General features: G+C 40.6%; 1 protein-coding gene across 3 annotated transcripts in view; it reads left to right on the top strand.

The window, feature by feature from the left end:
• DCLK1 (doublecortin-like kinase 1) overlaps window positions 1–21,337 on the top strand; it is a 250,830-nt gene that overhangs the window by 201,529 nt on the left and 27,964 nt on the right. For all 3 annotated transcript variants that reach the window (XM_009888394.1, XM_009888396.1, XM_009888395.1), the window contains 5 exons: window positions 2,789–2,873; window positions 4,234–4,342; window positions 9,897–9,954; window positions 10,717–10,836; window positions 17,177–17,323. In XM_009888394.1, the coding sequence (XP_009886696.1) occupies window positions 2,789–2,873; window positions 4,234–4,342; window positions 9,897–9,954; window positions 10,717–10,836; window positions 17,177–17,323 (519 nt within the window). The remainder of the gene's footprint in view (window positions 1–2,788; window positions 2,874–4,233; window positions 4,343–9,896; window positions 9,955–10,716; window positions 10,837–17,176; window positions 17,324–21,337) is intronic.

Genomic DNA, 21,337 nt, shown 5'->3' with positions numbered 1-21,337 from the left:
CCTCAGCTACGAATATCATCGTAGCCTTCCCATCCTTACATAGAAATAGGGCACTTAAAAAGTTGATCTCATGTTGATGTTTCATTCCTTTAAGTTTTCTATGGGTCACTTTTTTTTTTTTTTCAGTTTGTTTAACTAAACCTAGGCTAAATACATATTTAGGGAGCTACGCCTGAAACAGATATTTAGGAGTGAATTTAATTTCAGTCGTGTGTAGGCCATTAAGACTATTTGTATTTAAAGTGAAGCACTTGCTGAAGTGATTTACTGAAATGGGCCCTCGAAGGAATCTAATTTTGGAATGACTGAACAGTTGCAGTTCTCAGCTAAACCTCAGCTTGAGGGTCCTTCAGAAATTAGGTTCCCAAATAGAAATTTGAGTGTCTCTAGGCACCCATTCTGAGAAGAAACGGCCACCGAGTTAGGTCTCGATTTTCACGTCTCCTATTCTCACGGATAACGATGAGTGTGAGACTCCGTAAAGAGACCATCAGACTGCTAAAGAAAGCTGCAGCGATGCACAGTCAGCAGTGCTTGACCCAACATCTGCCGAAAAGCGTAATGTCTCTATTTAAAATGCAAAAAACATTGAATAGAGTAGTTGTTTGATAATCTACCAAAAATCTAACACTGTTTTTTGTGTTGTACCCCTTAAATGTTGTAAAGTTTCATTCCTGATTGTATATGTAACAAATATTAAACATATAAATTGTAATTCCTTTAACAAAATGCTGTGGAGTGGGAAAAGAAGTAAGAAATTGGATGGCTGGTCTAGGGAAAAAAACAGACACAGCAGAATGAGTAGAGAAAACATGTTTTTCTGCTTATTTTACAAGCAGGAGTGTAAAGGAAACAATTCTCTCATTACACGTGTATAAAAATAGACTTTGAGAGTGGCTTCTCCAGGCATGAGAACTCCTAGCATTTTCCTGTTCCCTTGATCCTCATCTGCTCATTTGTTCAAAAAAGAACCAGAGGTAAGTTTTTACTGAGATGTCCTGCAGAGTTTAGCACAGGACTAGCACATACATAAACACATCCTAATCATGAAACAAGGGCAGTGATATCTTAGAGAGCTGCATAAAATCAGTCAGTGCTCACTTCTGTTGTCAAGAGGCAGCAAAAGTAGTCCAAAAACTGATTAATGCAATTTTTAATTCTGGTCAAAGCTCAGAAGTAATGCTTGGATGGATGAAAAGAATGAGCTGGGGTTGATTAAAAGAGAAAAAAAAAAAAGAGCAAAGAATCTCTTGGTAGATGGGCTGTGCAAGCTCTCAGGATTATTTAGTGAAAAATAGGCCAAGTTCAGCCTTTGTCTAAATCATCTGACCTTAATCTATTGCGGGAGAAATTAAAAGTTAGTCTGTTCAAATAAACTCGGCATATTGGCCAGGTTTTAACTCTGCCAACTGCCTTCTCCCTGGCTCCGTGCTCTGCAAAAATCCCAACTGCTGCATCTTTAGTTATTCTTGCTCCAGTCGTTGGCTGTGCTCTGCTGTGGCAGAGGAGAGAGATCGTTCCAAACAAGATGCATTAAATTTGTGAGGTGGATTGGCACCCTGATGGTGGGCATCTAGGTACCTTGCACAGATAAGAAACTGAGAGTGTTAGTTATGTGCAGTACAGCCTGCAATTTATGTAATATATAGGAGGTCATTAAATGAAGGAGGTCATTAAATACTGCAGCACTTTGTGACCTTTCAGCATGCGAACTATGTGAACTTAAGGAAGTTTTAGTTTTGGAAATCCTCTGAATACTTCTCACAAATGTTTCAACATGAAGGCCTGAGGAAATGCTCAGTTTTGCTGTAAGTTTAAAGGGCCACTGTTACATTTGTAGCTGCTTCTGGTTTCCTCTGAAGATGGGGGAATCCTGAAGACATGTTTGTATAATCATTACGCCAGACAGGATAAAATTTTGGGGGTGAAATCCAGTCCGTCTCGTATGTCTGTGTAGTTTCATCCATCTAGATGTGTGATGAAGCTGTCTTCCTGAAGTACCTGCCTAGAGTCCATGTGTAACTGAGAGACGTTGGTAGGTGCTTTGGAAGGCTCTCCCAGCGAGATGCTGCCTGCTATACTTTTGGCATCCAAGCTGGGTGGCTACAAGTCTCCTTCTAGAGACTACAGAGATACCGTCCTCCCTTCATTATCTGTATAGGCAAACGTAGACATTTGCTGTACAAGTACTTAAATCCGAGGTACAGACTCATGCCTCGGGTGAGCTATACCCAATCAAACGCTTTTCCAAAGAAGCAGATGTTATTCACCCTGGCATTTTATTTTCTCCATACATCACCCATAATGATTTCTCCCTTTTACAACGCAACTGGGGAGGATTTCACCAGAGGGAGGTTTGCAAAAGTGAGAAATTCTGCCCGTAACAAAGCCAACTGCAGGCAAAACAGACGTTCACGCTTCGAGTGCCTGCTGGGTTAATGATGTCGCTGAGAAAACAGTCTCCTGCCTGCAGAGGGCATACAGCTCCTCAGTTTTCCCTGCCAAAATGTGTGTGGAATAGGGAGAAACTAATGGACCATACATAAAAGCGTTGCTGCACATTGCTGCACGTGATGGATCGGGGATATCTTCATGTACATGGGGGTACCAAAAGTGTAATTTCAATGGAAAAAAATGAACTCTTCCCAAGCATCCACATATCCCTCCACCAAAGCAGATCGATACGTCACACGGGGAACACTGAGCCTCTCTGGGACGTGTGTTTGTGCTGTGGGTACTGGTGCTCCTTAAAAATCATCTGTTTTCATTTGTGTCTCTCCATTTCCAGAGCTCCCAACACAGTGGCTCCTCTACCTCATTAGCATCCACCAAAGTTTGCAGCTCTATGGATGAAAATGATGGACCTGCAGAAGGTAACATTTGACGGCTGACATTTCAAAGCAGTCCGTGTAGTGATAACAGCAGCTGTGTAGGAAATGAGTCATTCTTCCTGCCGGAGAAGGTGGGAGCGTGTCGGGCTGGATGACTCTCCGTGAGGAGGCTCATCAGCCTTAGACAACCAGTTAGATTCACTCCGGATCAGATTCGATCTGGACGTCCCTATTCAGAGGTGTTTTTGTTGCAGGATACTCGAGATATTAGTTCCGCAGGTGACACAGGGCTGACTGGACTATTTCACTAATTTTTTGTCTCGTCTGTCACAGTATTAAAGAACACATTGCAGTCCTGGATCTTTACTCAGAAATTATTAGTCTTGCCCCATGCTAAGGCTTTGAGCGAGTTGGCTAAGAGATAGTCTCTGCTCCAGTACCGCCAGTTCACACGCACGTATACATAAGTGTATGTATATGCTCCTGTTTGACAGTAACTCTTCATGCTGACTGTAAATTTGGGCAAACACCAGCCTCCATTTATCATAACCTTCACTTTTAATACTAAACTGGAACAAAGGACAGATGAAGAAACAGTTAAAAGCGCTGTCTTTAAGAGTGTAAATTCAAGTCACGTTTTTGCGAGGCTTTTTTACATTACAATATTTATATAGTAGTTTGTATCAGCTGCAGTTTACAGTCAGCTTTTAGAGGCATGTTAGGTATTTGTAACACGCTATTTCAAATACATTTAAAAATAATGGTACATGAATGAGCACTAAAACACATGAAACGACAAACTTTTCTTATGCTTAGACACTGTGTAATGCAATTTTACCTAAACATCTGGTGCCCAGGTTGCATGCGAGGTAGTATTATTGAGAACATTTGTTTAAAAACTAAATATTTAATATTGGGGGAGGGGGAGAACTAGCACTTAGCACATGAGGAGTTTTATGGATGTCTCAGTTTACAGGATGTAATAAAATAAGTGCTTGAGTGTTGGACTTCTTTGGTACATATATTTAATCATGCTGTGTCAAGGAGTTCCAACCCTTTCTGGAGACTGGTCTGCGCTTGTGCAGATCACAGAGGCCTTTTCATAATTAAAAAAATACAATTTTGGTTTTGTCCTGGGGGCATATCGCAATGGGAATGGTAAACTATGTAACACTCGAATGGTGGTATGTTTGAGCCCCCAGAAGTCTTATTTTTCATTATTGTATCTGTGTGAAACCTGTTGAGTATATACAATGTCAGCAGCATGGTTTCACTGTACAGTAAGTGAGATACTGACTCTGAATGGTTTCCAGGCTCCTAAACCATAGACTTAAAATGCATGTTATGTGCAACATCTGTGTTTCCTTCACTAACAATAAAAATGTACTAATGATTCTTTCAGAAGTGTTGGAGGAAGGTTTCCAGGTTCCAGCATCGATAGCAGAGCGATATAAAGTTGGAAGAACTATAGGAGATGGAAATTTTGCTATTGTGAAGGAGTGTATAGAAAGGTGAGGAGGATAATACGCTTATTACTGTAAAATTAATCATTAATGTCATGCTTTTTCTAGATCATGTCTTTGTTTGTAGGATATAGGACGTGTAATAAGGTAATGTCTCAATGCCAGATGGAAAAACTAGACTAATGCCCTTCTTATGTGAAAAAAGGAGGAGTCCAAAGGACAATCTATGAATTTAATTCGTTGTGTGTTTTATATGTTTGGGTTTTTTTCTGCTGCACTCTGCATGATTTTAGCAGATCTTTGTGTTAAATCTTTCTTGTTGCACTGAGATATCATCTTTTCTTGCAGTATATTCTTGCAACTCTCCCTTTACAGTAGGCCAATGAACCATTTCATGTGGAGGAGCATTCTGTAAAGATGTCTGGAAGTTTTGTGTGTGCGGTGCAGCGGTGGTGGTCAGCACAAAGAGTTGACTTTGGTTGCATCTATTCTGCCATCTGACACTGAGAAGTAACCTCTTCCATGTTTATCTTTAATTAAATGGGCATCTATCTCCTCCTTGCCTGCTTTATGCCATTATGTGAGCTCCATCCAACTTTAGGAGCCTGCACTTCAGACGTCAAAATCTGACTTCTTCGATGCCCTTTACTTTCATGGGTGAGAACACTTACCCTTAAAGACTGATTTTAGACATCCGCTCCAGGTTAGAGAAGTCACAAGTCACCTCAAAAGTTGCTGAAAGTGTCCGGGTTGACAAGCTAAGGTGTCGGTTTCTAAATCTGGTCAGGTAGATCATGAACCAGTTTTGAACTGGCTCTACCCAGCGTTAAGAGTGTAAAAAATAGGGAACAAAACCAGAAATGCTCTGAGCGGAACCACAGCTGCGTTTTGGTGGTACTGTTAAAAACAGGAGAACACGAGGTAAAAAAGACAGAAGGTACCTGTATGTGAAATTTGCAAGATTGCTCGTGTTAGATAGTAGCTGTGCAGAAAAGGTAAAAAAGAAAGAAAAATAGAGATGCCAAGGTCTGATAATGAAATTCCGTGAGTGAAGTTTTATATCCACTGTTACCGTATCCTAGAGAGGGCACTCTTACAGAAGGCTGTAACTTCACTTTTGGGCTCAAAGAAAGAACTTTTCCTCTTTAGCCTTTAAGAATGTGATATTAACTTTAGAGAGTAAGTCAAGATTAGATCTCGTGGTAGATGATGATAAATTAGCTTGGCTGGTTTTAAACTGGAGTCTCTTTGGAAAAAGATGGGTCCCGCTCTGCATCTGAAAGAGTCTGGCAAGTTGGAGACCATGAAGACATCTGCTGGGGAAAGGACGAAGGGTTGATTTTGTATCAGCTGACAGTATGCTTGTGGGACTTGACCAGAGCTCTTCTGAGGCCTTTAGAGCTCTGTCAGAGTGAGTTCATGGTGGAGCTGGTCATCCGGAGGGCGATAGCTGTTCAGATCAAACCTCAGGGTCTGAATACTAAACTGGGGAATGTGGAAACCTAAAGGAAGCAAAGCAAAATGATATGAAAATAAGAAAGCACTGTAAAACCCTATGGAGGGGGCATGACTGATGAAAAACATGGGTGAAAACATATAGCTAAGAAAAGAAAAAAAGGCAAGCTAAAAGTAAAGTGAGTAGTGACTGAGAGAAGCGGGTTACAATGCAATATTTAAAAAAAAGAGGTTTTGATATACTGTCACTCAGATGAAAATGCTGTTTTTGCTGAGAGCCAGTTCAAATGTGGTAGTGTGCATTTTACAACTCCTCTCAAGCTGAGGGAAAAGACATGAACAAAATTAAGTCTAGGTCCCATCACACCTAAAATAATACTGATTACAATATCCTCAAGAGATTAAATGAAAACTGTTTCCTCTCCTCATGTCTCTCCCGCTGGTCCCAGAAGTATCCGATAACACGATGTATCTAGCAGATATGTGCTCAAATAGCATGACTACTGAGGTATTCCCAGATACATACTCTTACGGTCTCTGAGCCATACCATTCCATAGATCCTATTTATATCAGAAAGTTACTACTTTGGGAGAGCTTGAAAGTTAAAGTAGGATTATTCCTGTTAGTTTCCCCCTTCTAAAGCAGGATACCCTTGCCATCACAAGTGTGGAAGGAGAAATTAAAAGCTCAGAGGGTAAATTAAAGCCAGTACATGTAAAACCCCTTCAAAAACATTCTTCACAATCTTTCTAAGCAAAAAAACATCTCACTTCAAAGTCTGATATGTCCATCATTTGCAGAGCCAGAATTGATGGGGTGATACTCGGGACAGAGGACTTTTCTACTTTCTTCTCACATACAATTCCTGTGTGCGCTAGACTTCAAAGGAATAGCACCATGAGGTGTTAAGCAAGTAGGAATGGGTCTTGTTACACATCTTCACTGATCACATGGATACTTCTTCTCCATAGCTGTGGAGACCAGGAGACCAGACTGGTTAGCCATGCTTCAAATGCACTCACAGGCATTTTCCTGTGACAAGGAACAGCCCAAATAGAAACCAAAAATGATCTTCCAAATTTTCAGGTGGGAACTTCTGAATTGCATTCTGTGCATCTGTGAAGGTGCACACAGACACACACAAATATATTTAAGGCACACACGAAAAAAACGAAGATAGATTTTTGTCTCCAGTGCAGTGGAAATCTCTGTGAACTTTGTGAAAGGTTAGAGCAGCCAAGGAGCGTGGCACAGAGCCCTGTTGTGAACTAGAGGTCTCACTCTCTGCCCTGCAGTAGAGCGGTGGCTCCAGACTTTTATCCAGCCGTAATGTGTTTCCTACTTCATGTGGCACCTTTTTATTGTTTGGGTGGAGTGATAGGTGAGAGGTGATATGCCTGTTTCACTGAGTTTCTGGCATGGCTGTGCGGATTTTTTGGCGGGTGTGTAAGTTACGGAGGTTGCAGCGCTGCTGACAGCCTGCGGTTCTGCAGCTTTTTAGGGGAAAGGATTTGCATTATCTTAGCTTTAATTTTCTTTTTACCAAAACAAAAAGCAGTCAGAGTTGTCATCTGCTCGTTACATATCTGCTCCATGGTATGTGTAATTTGTCCTGTGGTGTTTTCATATGTGTTCATTTTTAACTTTCAGATACTTCCAAATTCTGACATTTCCTCACTAGCTCAGATTTCCCAGTGTTTTGGAGTACATGGAGTCTCCTATGGCCAACAAAAACCACCCATTTCCTTTCTCATGACAGAAAGGAAGCATTCCTAGGGCAACCAAGGAGCTTGAAAGAGATTCCTCTTGAAAAAGGGCATATTTTGTCTGAGTTTGAACCCCAGATATCTTAATTTCTAATATTCCTTCTGCCACCTCCTCTCTCTACTCCCAAAAAAATACTGTCCTTATTTCTGCTTCTCCCCACACTGAGCCGGGACTCTAACCACCAAACAGCAACACTGGGAAGGGGCGCATCATGTGGGCTGTGGCCCATTTCTGGGGGCTGTGGCATTAAACCTTTTGGTAGGGGAGTATAGATATGAGAAGTTTTTAATGTCGTGGTTTGGGCTGGACTGGCCACTCAGGCAGAATGATAGATGCTCTCCCCCACCTATCTCTGAGGAGAGGCAGGAGAGAGAGAGACTTGTAAGTCTAGAAGGAACTAAACTACTTTAATGAAAATATTAATGATAAAATGAAAAGAAAACAATGAAATATATACAAAACCATATCAAGCTCCCAGGATGATGATCATGTCACCAGCTGGCACTGGGGATGTCCCAGGCTGGACTCAGTGACGGATGGGAACTGGACTCTAGATCTGGATTCAGGATCGGGGTCAAAGGCAGATGGACAGAGTCCTCCTCATATGTCGGCCATTGAAGAAAGAGGGCTGAGCCTTTGATCCCTCAGCTTTTATACTGAGCATGAGGCAGATGGGATGGAAAACCCTGTTGGTCAGTTTTGGGTCACCTGTCCTGTCCACTCCTCCCCACAGGTGGGACCCCTCTACACTTTTCAGCTTCTAACCCACCAATGGGGCAAGGAACAAAGTTCGCTGCCCTTGGGTGTTATAGCAATAAGTATAAGCAGGAGCCTCTCTGCGTACCATGCCTGGGCATCAGCTATAAACATAGGTCTTATCACTCTGAGAGCGAACAGTGTCTGCACAATACGCTGTTAATTTCAGTAGTTAGAAGAGGCCCAGCTAAGAAGCGAAGTTACTGAACAGAAAATTAGTTCTGTTTTACCTCAATCCAGGAAGTGTTTAAGTCTTGAACAGCCATGACGCTTTTTTCTTTTTCCAAGTCATAAACATCATCATGCGGTGTGACTTCTTTGTATAGACTTTTAACTGATGTCTTAATACAGACTGTCTTTGCTCCCTGCTGACCTGGGAATTCAAACTGAATTAATATTTTGGGGTTTTTTTTCTCTTTTTATTGAAGTCCTCATTTTCACTTAAATTAATACCTAGTGGTACATCATTGCCAGAGGAGTTCTCCATGCTTAAGTATGGCAATGAAAATGCCCAGTTGTTTTCCTAACACAGTACTTTCAGTTTAGGAGTCACTTTGCATGTCCTATTTGACAGGCTGTACACACTTTTAGGCACATTCATCTCTCTGTGTAACTTATTATATATCAATTTAATGTATCAGGTTAACTACGTTTTTCTAAACGAAACATAAAAAAAATCACCCCATATGCTTGAGAGGTTATTTTTTTCTTTACTTTTTAACCAAACATATGCCTAAGTGCAACGTAATAGGCTTTTGTAAACTGTTTAGTTTTTTATTGCAAAATGGAAGTGTTTTCGTAAGACCTTTTTATATTATCCATTGCCCATTTAACCTTCAGAGCTTCTTGGTTTCATCCTTACGGCCATCTTTTGGTTTTGTAACTTGATCAAGAAATGGAACTTGTCTACAAACTTATTTTTCTGTGTTATTATTCTGGATAATGAATATCTATATAAGTGTGGTAGTGATAAACAGTATATGGTTTCCAAAAAAACACTTAAAATGAAATGTGTTCTCATCCCAAACTAATTCTTTATCATTTCTTACTGTCTCCAGCACCTTTCATATTCTGTCCCACAAACACCATAATTAATTCTGCTAAATACCATATACCTACTGAATACATAAAACATTATTCCAAGGACTGACTTTTTTATCATAGCAGTTGTGAGTGCAGATGTGCAAACAAATGACTTTTCATCTGAAGTAAAAAATAAAATTATTTTCCATAGCTTGTATTTTTTTTATAATAGGAAAAAAAACTTTTTGTTTCTGAGGAGATTTGGATCTGTAAATACTATATAATATTTTTACATAAAACTGCAGAAGAAATAACAAATGCCACTACAAAATGAAAAAAAAAGTGATTTTTTTAAAACGTTGAAATGTCTTAATTTTTTTTTAAAAAAAAGCTTAATGCTTTTTTCTCAGTCACACGTATTCAATAAATTTGGCTCAAGTTCACAGTTCCTGTCAAATCCAAGCTTCATTTCTTGACCAAACAAATACTTGAATAGAATTCTTGCCCAGACCTACTGTGCTCAAATGACAAATATAAACTCAACTGAGAAAAATATTCAGTGTGATTGAACATACAATTTTTTCTTTTCTCTTTCCTCAGATCAACTGGTAGAGAATATGCTCTGAAAATAATCAAAAAAAGTAAATGTAGAGGAAAAGTAAGTACAAAACAAAATCATATGCGAGCAAAAGATTATTTTTTTCCAAGAAACATTTTGTGAGAGATCAGTTTGGGAAGCTGTTGGTATTAGTCTTCTTCCTGGCAAGTGTTAGAATCTTTTTGGTTGAAACCTTTGCCTACCCTCTGGAGACCCTTGGACTATCAGTATAAAGGCTGCAATGTGCCTTTCTAGATGCGTGTGTTGATTCTCCAGTTGGTTGGTTGTGCGTGGGTACACTTACTCCCCTTGCTCTTCACCCCTGTAATTTTATCCTCTATCTTTCGTAATCCCAGATGTTATAGAAAACAGAAAAAGAATACTAATAATTATAACAACACCAGTCTAAACAGTGTGCAAGGTTAATCAAATTGATGTCAGTTTTATACTAAGTGAATTTCTGTTAGCTTTTGAAATCTATAACAAAAGGTTCTCTGAGAAGATGCTATCATATTTTTAAATGGAAAGATTCTGTATTGCATAAAAAATTTCAGAAGCTTCCATACTTAACTTTTCTTTGCATCAGAAACATGTATTTTCCTCCCTTTCTTCCTCTGTTCTCTGTTCTTCTTTCAATTATTGCACTGATGTTGTTTCTAGATGTGTTCCTTTCCTATTGCTGGAGGCAACATCAGTTACCTTTTTAAAAACCCCTGAAAAATCCATGCCGGTCCCAATTGTCTCTGCATTTTCCACTGTACAGTGGAGGTGAGAGTTTCTCCCACCAACCCATAGTCATTAAAGATTTCTTTTGTGTGGCAGGAACACATGATCCAGAATGAGGTATCTATTTTAAGACGAGTCAAGCATCCCAATATTGTACTTCTGATTGAGGAGATGGACATGCCAACTGAGTTGTACCTTGTCATGGAACTTGTAAAGGTGAGTATTTTGGAGATAAGCTGCTTATTAAAAATTGTTTCAAGCATATTCAGAAATGTCATTGTTATTAAAGCTTATTAAAAATCATAGAATCACAGAATAATTTAGAATTGAAGGAATCTCTGAAGGTAGTCTTGTCCAGCACCTTACTGAAAGATGTGTCAGATACTTTTTTATAGCTTTAAAATATTTCAAATCTTTGTCTAGCTTTCTGTAAACCGCACTCAGAATTGCTCTATGGACAGTACTTCAGAGATCACCAGTTTTATTTGCTTCCCCAAAATAATTCTCTTTTAAAAGTTTTATCTTTAAAAAGTGCATCTGCCTGGAGGTGAGTGGCAAATATACCCATTCTGAATAGCTGCAAATATCAGTCTTCAAAATTCAATATTCTCTGATAGAGTTTAATTAAATTTCATTAATTTATGTTAAATTTGAACAGTATTACCTTTTTTCTCTACTGATTTCTATTAAAACATTGTCAAGTTTTCATCCTTGATAATAATCTAAGTTTAAGCCGGAGGAGGGGGGAGGTGAAAGCGAAAAACCCGCTATTTAAAGCATGGTTCTGTTCTGAAAAGTAAGTTTGCAAAGGCAGAATTTTATATCTGTGGTCCTATTTATTTCTTCATAGTAACTTCCAGATCTCATGCATTTGTTTCACTCACTGGTGGATTTTTACATATTCAAACTGGATTATGAAACTCAGCCCAGGCCATCTCTTGTCCCCATACTGTCAAGAGTGAAGTGCATGAAGTATGAATTTAGCTCTTGGTTCTGGTACTAGTACACAAGTATGTCACTGTGCATAAAAGATGGTAAAAATACATTTGAGGGAATTGTCCAAGTTAGGACAGAAAAACCACTGAGGACACTTTGTCCCCCATACTTATTTTAACACAATACACCTGTTTGTCACATTCACTAATGGAATTAGCGATTCTCCTTCCTTCCATAGCTGTTCTGCGGGAAGGAGAACTTTCCAGCAGCCACGTCCATTCCTCTGTCTTGATCAAGGCAATCTTTCGTGCCTACACCTGGGAAATCCACAGTTCATAGAATCATAGAATAGTTTAGGTTGGAAGGGACCTTAATGATCATCTAATTCCACCTCCCTGCCATAGGTAGGGACACCACCCACTAGACCAGATTGCTCAAAGCCCCATCCAGCCTGGCCTTGAACACCTCCAGGGATGGGGCCTCCTCAGCTTCCCTGGGCAACCCATTCGAGTGCTTCACCACCCTCATAGCGAAAAATTTCTTCCTGATATCTAATCTAAATCTACCTTCTTCCAGCTTCAAGACATTTTCCCTCATCCGATTACTACGTGCCCTTGTAAAAATCCCTTTCCAGCTTTCCTGTAGGCACCTTTCAGATACTGGAAGGTTGCTATAAGGTCTCCCCAGAGTCTTCTCTTCTCCAGGGTGAACAGCCCTGACTCTCTCAGCCTGTCTCAGTGTTTAAGGACGAAGGTTACAATAAAGCTGTGCAGCAGCAGCATTTGTGTGCAGGCCTGTTGTATGTGCACACTCAACACTTGTGAGCAAATCAGGCACTCTAAACCCTGGCTGCCAGACCACTTACACTTAAATTAAAAGTGTGGTCACCTTCAGTAGACATTCTCTGTATCTGTGGTTAGAAGCAGGCACCACCAGAGGTCGTGAGAGAAAGCAATTTTGGCAAGCAGGATTGTTAACTGCTTTGCACCGGTTGTAGGTGGAGATTAGGTGATGCTCTTAAGGTAGGCATCTCCTTGAAATATTAGATAGGATGATCCCGGGTACAAGTGTTTCTCAAAGAATGTCTCAAGCTCTGGGCTGGAATAGGAGAGCAAGGAGAATGAAAAGTGTTTCGTTTGTTCCGTTATCCCTGGTGCTCTGGCAGCGCAGTGACACAAGCTGTGTTCCCAGTGCAGAGCTGCACATCCTTGCTCTCCGCAAAGCTGCTGTGCTGTACAGGCGAGGGAGGCTGTCAAGTGGTGCCCATGGATGGAGGGACACAGACCTTCCCTGTCCCTGTGGCAGGCTGGGACAGCCTTGTTAACTGTGGGAAGCTCAAACCATGCTCCACAGCTCAGGAGATGGCAACATTGTCCCCTCAAGTTTGAGTCTCCCTGATGCCCTCCTTGGCTTGAGTGGTGCTGTGGAGCTTATGGTCCAGCTAACCCTGCTGCCCACCACCTCCAGGCTCTGAGGAGGTGCACTGGGAAATGCTGGTGGCAAGGAGCTAACAGGGTACCTGGCATCCCTGTTTAGTCTCTTATGGAGAAGTTAAATCCTAAGGAAAAAAAAAAAACCAAATACTGGCACTCTTCCATGCCGCGAACCCCTCATTGTAGCCAGTCGCAGCAGATTTTTCCCACCTTCTTCGTAGTCACAGCCCTCTCTTGCACTCAGGAGTGCAATGTGAAATAGCACAGCTTCAGCTCAGATGCCATTAGCCATCTAACACTATTTTAATCATAATTACTGCTCTTTTTATATAAGTGAGCTCACTCTGAGATCCATGCTACTGTAGGTTTTTTCCAGTGTCCGTGAGAGCTTGTTCAAAGGTGCCTCAATACTCTTGCGCAGCGTTGCAATCTAACATAGCCCCAGCTTCAGCCTGCATTGACAAATCCTTCATCTTGTCCCCATGAGGTGTGCTAAGAAGTAAAAGCTGTGCCTTGTCTAACATGCCAAGACGTAAGCACATAGCTGGTTTTATGGGTGCAACCTGCTGTGCTATTCATGCTTGAAAAATGTTCAAACTGTAGTCTCTGGTGGATTTTTAATCAAAGTCCTACTCGGCTAAATAAGAGAGGAGGGGACTGAAAACTCTTACAAAATAACTAGCCTAAAAAATGTATATAGAGAAAACAATCCATTATATTCACTTTCTGGAAAAATCTGTTTTCTTGCACTCTTTCTTCTTTACTCTTCATTGCTGCCCATACTAAGATTACTAAGATATTTATGCTTTTAGTTATGCTATAGAAGGGCTTTATAGACATCTCTGTAGTTCAGATATCTTAGAGAGCACTGTTTTCATGTTCTTTACTTTTATGTGGAATAATAGAAGAAATTTAGAAGAAATATCCTAATCCTGGGAATTTAACTTTGTTTCTTTGAAGCAAGCATCTATTCCTTAATATTTAATTGAAAAAGGAAAAAAAAAAAAAAAGGAAGAAAAAAAAAAGAAGGCCTTGTTATACTCTAGGGGCACCAGGAAAGGTATTTCTGGAAAGACATTAATTGTTAATTCACCGATTGCTGACTGTTACCATTTCATAGCGTGCACTGTTAGAATTGATTAACCATCTGTTATTGACTGACTTTTGAAGACCTGCCTTTAAATCAAACTCACAGACAGGAAAGAAATTCAAGGAGAAAAGGCTTGATACTGCAGAGCACGGTTTCAGTTAATGCCACCCTGCATTAATTGGCAGTAACATGTTTGACATAAGTGGCTGCTGCAAATACTGCCCTCACCTCATGGCAGATAGGCCATTCATTGCTTTGTAAAGTGTAAGAAAAAGCACTTCATAAATACAAATATAAACACATTGCAAGTGGTGCTTGTAAAAGGAAGCAAGGACCTGGTTTCTGGCACGTTGCCTTTTTACACAGCGAAACAAAATTGTTATTCAAACCTAACAGGGGTTTGGCCAATTTAACAAGCAAGATTTATTGCAGAGTTTCCTTTACTGCTCCAGGATATGATTTCACTTTTGCAGAAGAAAAGAGAGATTATATCATTTACATAACAAGGTAATAAATAAATAATTGGTTACTGTACTTCCAAGTATACTTCCTCATGCGCACAGATGATAAAAACTGCATTCAGATGTTACTGCTCCCATTTCGCTCCAGAACGGGGGATTTAAGACTGAAATGTCATCCTGAACTCACCCCTTGTGCCTGAGTAAATGATAGGGACCTGCTGTGTGAATCGGCTAAGCAGAACCTTGCAGGTTAAAGTGCTCTTCAGGGAAAGCAAAGCCTGAAAACAATTCTGCCTGATATAGCTGTCAGCTCTGTTAACTCTTTGCAGGATATCGCCTCTCTTTTAATGGCAGAGAATCCCACAGACTAAATATATGCTCTCTTTTCTTACCAGGCTACCTGGTACGAGACTTTACTGAGTAAAGTAGGCTGCTTAACTGGAGAAAAGGATTCTGCTTCAGATTGACTTGGCCGTCTGTTAATGTGCTCTGCAGCCCCTGTCTTTTTCTGACTTTAGGTTTCTCGTGCATGTGGACATTTGTTCTTTTTCTTCTGACTCTAGGCTGAAATTTTCCCTTCTCTTTTTAAAGTTCAGCTTCTTTCCTTCTCGCCCCTCACATCTCAGCTCCGGCTGTTTTCTTTGTTTGGAGGCAGATCCTTTGCTGATGTTATTGACACTTCTCCTGAGCATCTGGAACATATTAGATAAGACCAAAGATCTGTCTAATCTACTACCTCATGTTAAAAAGCAGCTGGTACAGGGGCTTCACAGGAAGGAGCTTAGGGAAGATAGATTATTTATCCCACATATTTTGCCACATGCTGATATCTAATACTTAGGGATCAGGTAATGCCATGAAGTACATGGTATTGTACCTTTGCCAAATATTTGGCCTTTCTCTCTAATCCTCTCTCTGGTTTAGCTTGGCCTTTTATTCCTCCTTTTCCTTGACACGACATATCTTGATGTATCTTGATCAGTCACCAGCCAGAACAAGAGGTTTTGATGTGGTCCAGATTTGACAATGGTTGGCTGCAAGCAGTTTCCAAAGCTGGGGTTTTGCATCTATGGTGGGAATAAACCTGTCCTGGCAGACTTCAGCTGCACCTCAACAATACAAAACTTTTAATAGTTTGTGTTTTGTTGTTTGGTTTTTTTTTTAACGAGTAACTTGTTTGTTGTTTTTTTTTTAACGAGTAATGACTGTTTTCTCAGGTTCGAGTCTTTGGTGGTTGTGTTTTCCTACCTCTTTCTCTGTAGCTGTGATTCCTGGAAAAAATCTTTTTTGTTTCTTCCCCCTCCTCCTTTCTGCTAGTGAAAACAATGTTTACTCTGGAGCTGAGCCTTAAAAAAAACCCAGCAAATAACTTGAGGCTGTTGATAAAATCATGAGAGTTGGCAAAGTTGGACTCCTCTGTTGCCTTCAGAAAATACCAACACTTTCTTTAAAATACAGTGTCCTGTGTTTTCTTTTTCTTGGTGTTTTGACTACAGCAGGGATTTTTTGCATTGTTTTTGCAGAATTATCCCCTTTCCTGCCTTTTTTTTTGTTGTTGATGGTGGTGGTCTGTTTTCTTTATGGTACTGCTTTGATTTTGGCTGAAGGCCCAATACCTCTGAGTATCATCTCTCCAAAGATGTTTGTTTTTTCCTCTGCTCTGTCAAGCTTCCTCCTTAATCTCTTCTTTAAACTTATTTTTTGGTCTTTCTCCAAGCACTTACATGTTCTTCTTCCCCCTTGCCAGCTCAGCTCTGGAAATACAGTCCAAATGTCATCGCTGCCTCAGATCCTGGTGAAGATCATTTCAGCTTTGAGGACTTCCATTTATTTTTCCTTCTTTTCTTCTTTCTTTCTGTCTTGTTTTCTTGTTTTTCTTTCACTGGCAGTAGCTTTTCGCTGAATTAGACAGCACAATGAGCTGGAAATGGGACAAGCTGCCATTGGTATTTGTAGCTGTGGTGAAATACTAATGTTAATTCTTAAGTGTCTTCCAGTATGATTGTCTGACATATATGCTAGAAAGTTCTTCAGTGTTAGTTGCAAGACGTATCTCACTACCAAAAACTTCACATCTTGTGTAGAGAAAGTGGTTTCTAAAATCCACGTTTTCAAAGTTTTATGAAACGGAAACAAACTTTTAAAATACGCTAGCAGTGATGACATAGCTGGTTTGAGTTTTACTCAGTTTCTTCATTTTCTGGAGTTCAGTCAGGCTTTGGGCAAAAATTTGGTGTCAGCCTGTTTGTGATTATAATAAAGAGTGGCAAGGGTTGGTATGTGGCATTGTGACAGGCAAGTATGTAGGCGTGCCAGAAATTTGTAACAGCGGGTCTGAACACACAGGTTGGCTAGTGCTGGGCGTGTTACAAAAGCAGCAGCGGGTGGGAACGGTTTGTATAGACACTCCGGCCTCTTGGCTGACCACCTAAGACATGACAAATGGTTCTGAAATACTGATGTGTTCAGCTGCCATTATGGGGGATGTCATCACAGTACCCATAGTTTATAGCTGCAAGGAAACTGTGCTGCTCCTCCCTCCTCCTCCTCTATAAATGATGCTCCTTGATCTTCCCTAATTTTTTCAGTCATTTCACAAGCAGTGTTGCTCATATGCCATGGTCATTTTGCTCCAGGGAGGAGATCTTTTTGATGCTATTACTTCCACCAACAAATATACAGAGCGGGATGCCAGTGGGATGCTTTACAATCTGGCCAGTGCCATCAAATATCTTCACAGCCTGAACATTGTCCACAGAGATATCAAGCCAGAGAATCTACTGGTAAGTGAAAATTCAGCTTTTAGTATTGTTGATACCTTGGGAGAGTGTGAGAGAAAGTGTGCGCTTCTCCCTCTCTCCACACACACCCCAAGTTTATTTCAGTCTCTTAAGTCATTGGTCTTTCAATTTTAACCTGAGCATCGTAAAGCTTTCCTAAAAATAACAGCTATCACAAAAAGCACAGTAACATAAACCGGTATGTCTAGACTGTTCCCCAGGGCACAGCGGCAGAGTCATTCCAATGATCACCAGAGGTGACCTTTTAGTAAACTGCAGTATAATTTCAAGCTTCTCATAAATGCAAAGGTGTTCTGTCCTCAGTAGACTATTCTGCCCTTCTCCAGTTGCCTAAGTAATTAGCAGCAGTTCAGTTTTACAAACATGGTGGGTGTAAATGTTGTGCCCTAATCACGTAGAATATCAGAGCACAACCAGGAAGAGACGTCAGTGTCCTTCTTTTCCCTGCTGCATCTCCCAAAGAATACTATAACATGTTTTATTAAGCCACTTTCCCAAATAGGCAGCCTAAATCTTCCTTTTCCTGACTGAATCTGTATGAGTCCTGCAGGCAGTGTAAAACATACCCTTTTTCTGAGAATTTTGCTCTCTTGAGTGCAGCAATTGTGTTCTCCAACTGATAATTCTTCTGAGAAACTAATTTCTCCTGATTATTTCACTGTTCTCCGAGTTTTCCCAAATTTGCTGATGTGTTCCAGTATCAAGATGTCCCAATTCCAATATTCTGGAACCATAAAACAATGTTGAAGATACCTAGAATGTCGGTTCTCTCAACTGTGTGCTCTCTGCCATGACTTAGTGCAGTGCATTTAGTCCTTGTCCTGGTTTGAGGATAGTCCTGACAGTCCTGCTTGACACTGAAGAGGTTTTATGGGAAAGGCGACTCAAGTAGATCTTACTAAAATTCCAGGGAATGGGATTTTTACAATTGAGTTTCCTCTAGTGGCAGGTGCCTTTGTAGTTCTGGGTGAGGACGTAGCCTGCCCTCGTTCTCCAGAAACTGCTAAAAACATGTTGGGTAGAAGTTTCGCTAGACACAAATGATCAATACTCCTTTTGCAGCCCTTGTGCTGGTGTCCATAGGTGGCCGCATGCAGAAGTTATAGCAATCCCATGCCTGGATTCATTAACGCTGTGACTTGGAGTGTGCAGGAGGGTCTTGGTCTGGGGCAAGGATTGTCCTGCTGCTGTCGACATGTCTCTAAATGCCTAAAGTCTAACAACAGTAGAGTTAAGCTTTTGGGGGAAGAGAGAAAGGTAGGCAGCAGGTGGGGACAACACGGAGAGTTGCCTACCCAGCCATTACCCACTAGCAGGGATGACCACACTATTTGCACGGTAGCTGAATTGTTTCAGAGTGAGTTTTCTGGTGTTGTGCATATGTAAAGGTCCTATGTTGATATTGATACTGAGCAGTGAGGATGCAGCACTTAACCTCTTGCAGCATCCTAACTGGCAAAGGCCAGCATTTTACTCACAAATTATATTAATTGCCTAAGGTTTATCAGGTCCTTGAAAGAAACAAATGCTGTTTTAGAAGAGTGCTTTGGAACCAGCCTTACCTGAGTTCTGACCCTGTCTCTGACATTGGCTGTCTGTGGCCGTAGTCTCTCTTGACCCTTCTACTTTTATCTTCTTATCTGTCAAATGGGATGGTTAGGCCCTTGTATCACAACATTGCAATTAGGGTTATTTTTGTGGTATTTATAAAACACTTGCAAAATGCCTTATGGGTCTTAGCCTTTCTGTTGCTGAGGACCTTCTACTTGCCTTCCATAGCCCGCCTTTCACTTGCAGCTCTGCAACCCTTCACCTAACTGGTCGTGGCAGTATTTTTCCCTTGTTGTTCTTGTGCTGTTGCTTTCATGCCATAACCGTCACGGTCTTGCACCCACAAACCCCAGTAGTGTTGTTACAACAGGTTCTCCTGGCCACTGGTATGAGAATCTGCCCTTTCCCCTCTACCCTTTTCCTACCCGTGAGTTGTGGCTTTAGGTTTAGGGGAGCCTATAACCGGCCTGCCCAAAGTGGAGCAACTAACCAGGATGGGGTAGGCAGCATCTGCCCCGATTGATGTGTGCCCCAAGGATAACAGCCCCATTAGCAGGGAAGAACAACAGGGAGGGTGAGCAAGGCCTGACAAAAGCTGTAGAGTTACTACAGGAAAAATATGGGGGAACATGCTGCCGCGGAGGGAGTGCCCAGAGGAGGATGCTCATCTGGAGCCTCCTTATTGCACCTCTTCCCAGCCCCTCATTCACCCGCAGAGCAGATGTGTGCCATCAGCTATAGACCCTGCTGATAAATCTTTGTGTGTGTGAACCTGTCTCAGACGTCTTCTGTGCAACACCAGTTGTTTCTGTAAGTGCTTGAATATTCCTTATTATCATGAAGGCAGGCAAAGCCCACCTAACAGTCAACTGTCCGAGAGTTTAGGGTATGCTGAATACCTGTGATTTTTTAGCATATTTTTTTTGTTCTCCAGAGAGTGTCTTCCATGTTTTAATTGGAACATTTTTCATAATTGCTGCTATTTAGAACGTTTATTTTGTCAAGTCATGGGATGTCTTTATAGCCATATAATAAACCCTAGAGAACAACTTCTCTGACTGTTGCCATCTGCACTGATCACAAGCGCAGCTTAGAAAATACTGACAGTCTTTATAGTAATAGGATACATATGGTGGCACACAATTATGTGTGGCTGCATTCAATTAGTGTTGTACAATTACACAGTTTTATTGCTTAGTTAAAACAGTGAAAGCACTACATAGTGGGTAATTTGCACTAATCCCCATTTCTTTAATTGCCCTTCAGTATTTAAATGCAGTGGAACATATATAGTGTTTGTTCTGAATAACATGAGCATTAAATTATCTTTCACATTCCTTGACTGGCAAGGAACATACCACAACTTCACATTGGGCTCCTTTTTATATGGAGTTATAACAGGGTGAGGAAAAGTTACTTTCTTCAGTTTTACGAGTCAGCTGAAGTAGTTTTCCAAGGAAAGTAATTCCTGGAAACAGATGGGGCAAAATACTAGAAAATGCATGGTACCAAACTTTCTGCATTGGTAAATATTGCCAAACAAGCCCTTTCCATAATTGATTTTTAGGATATATGAGTCATACAAGGTGCGGTCTGTTGAAGGAGAGAACTTATGAACGTTCACTAGGTTAACGCAACTCACAAAGGGCTTTGTAAAAGATAACCGCATGAAATAGAATATGAGATGCTAATTAGACTGAATTTAGCTCTTGATGTCTAAGTGCACACTTTACATTTTTCAGCAAGTGAATATTTAAAGCTCTAGTCTCTAGCCTTTAATTAAAACTGTTGTTGAAATTAGATTTATTACTGCCATTTCAGAGAGCACTTTCTTTAGTTTCAGGAACCAGATGTATTTAACAATCTGTGTTTTTAATAAAACCATAATTGCTTTTTTTTCCAGTGCTTTTCTGTAAGCCTATCTTTTTTTCTGGCTTAGTAGCAGAGAGATGTGAATCCATATCAAATCGCTGGTCCTCTTAAAGATCCAGTTGTATTGTTAAAAATAACATAAGGAAAGGAGAAGAATTTTATGTATTCTAAATATCTGCTTGTGGCTGTATCAGCTGGTAGGAGGGTTTCAGGACAGAGAGGGGTTTTCTCTCTAGACATGACTAATCTTAATGAAGAAGAAACTAGGCTGTATTATATAACTAATTATGATTAGCTATAGCGGATCTGTAGCAAACAGTGGCGAGAGACTTCAAGATTTCATTTTTGCACCAAGTGAACTGTTCAAGGGTCCATTGTAGAATTTATTGTGGTTTTGTAAGGAAAAATCAGGATTTTCTATTGCAAACAGTTGTAGATAAATGTGATTTCTGATGTAGGAGTAGCTGGTCAAGATGGGTATTCGGGATGATTTTGGTTTTGATTGTGAAGTATGATAACTTCTAATTGCGCACAGTGTTACTGCTAATTGTTGTCGGGATATCACTACTGGTG

Source organism: Charadrius vociferus, unplaced genomic scaffold (genome assembly GCF_000708025.1).
Source record: "Charadrius vociferus isolate BGI_N301 unplaced genomic scaffold, ASM70802v2 scaffold16, whole genome shotgun sequence".
Taxonomy (NCBI): Eukaryota; Metazoa; Chordata; class Aves; order Charadriiformes; family Charadriidae; genus Charadrius; species Charadrius vociferus.
The sequence above is the reverse complement of the archived record's forward strand: the minus strand, read 5'-3'. Positions and strand labels throughout refer to the sequence as shown.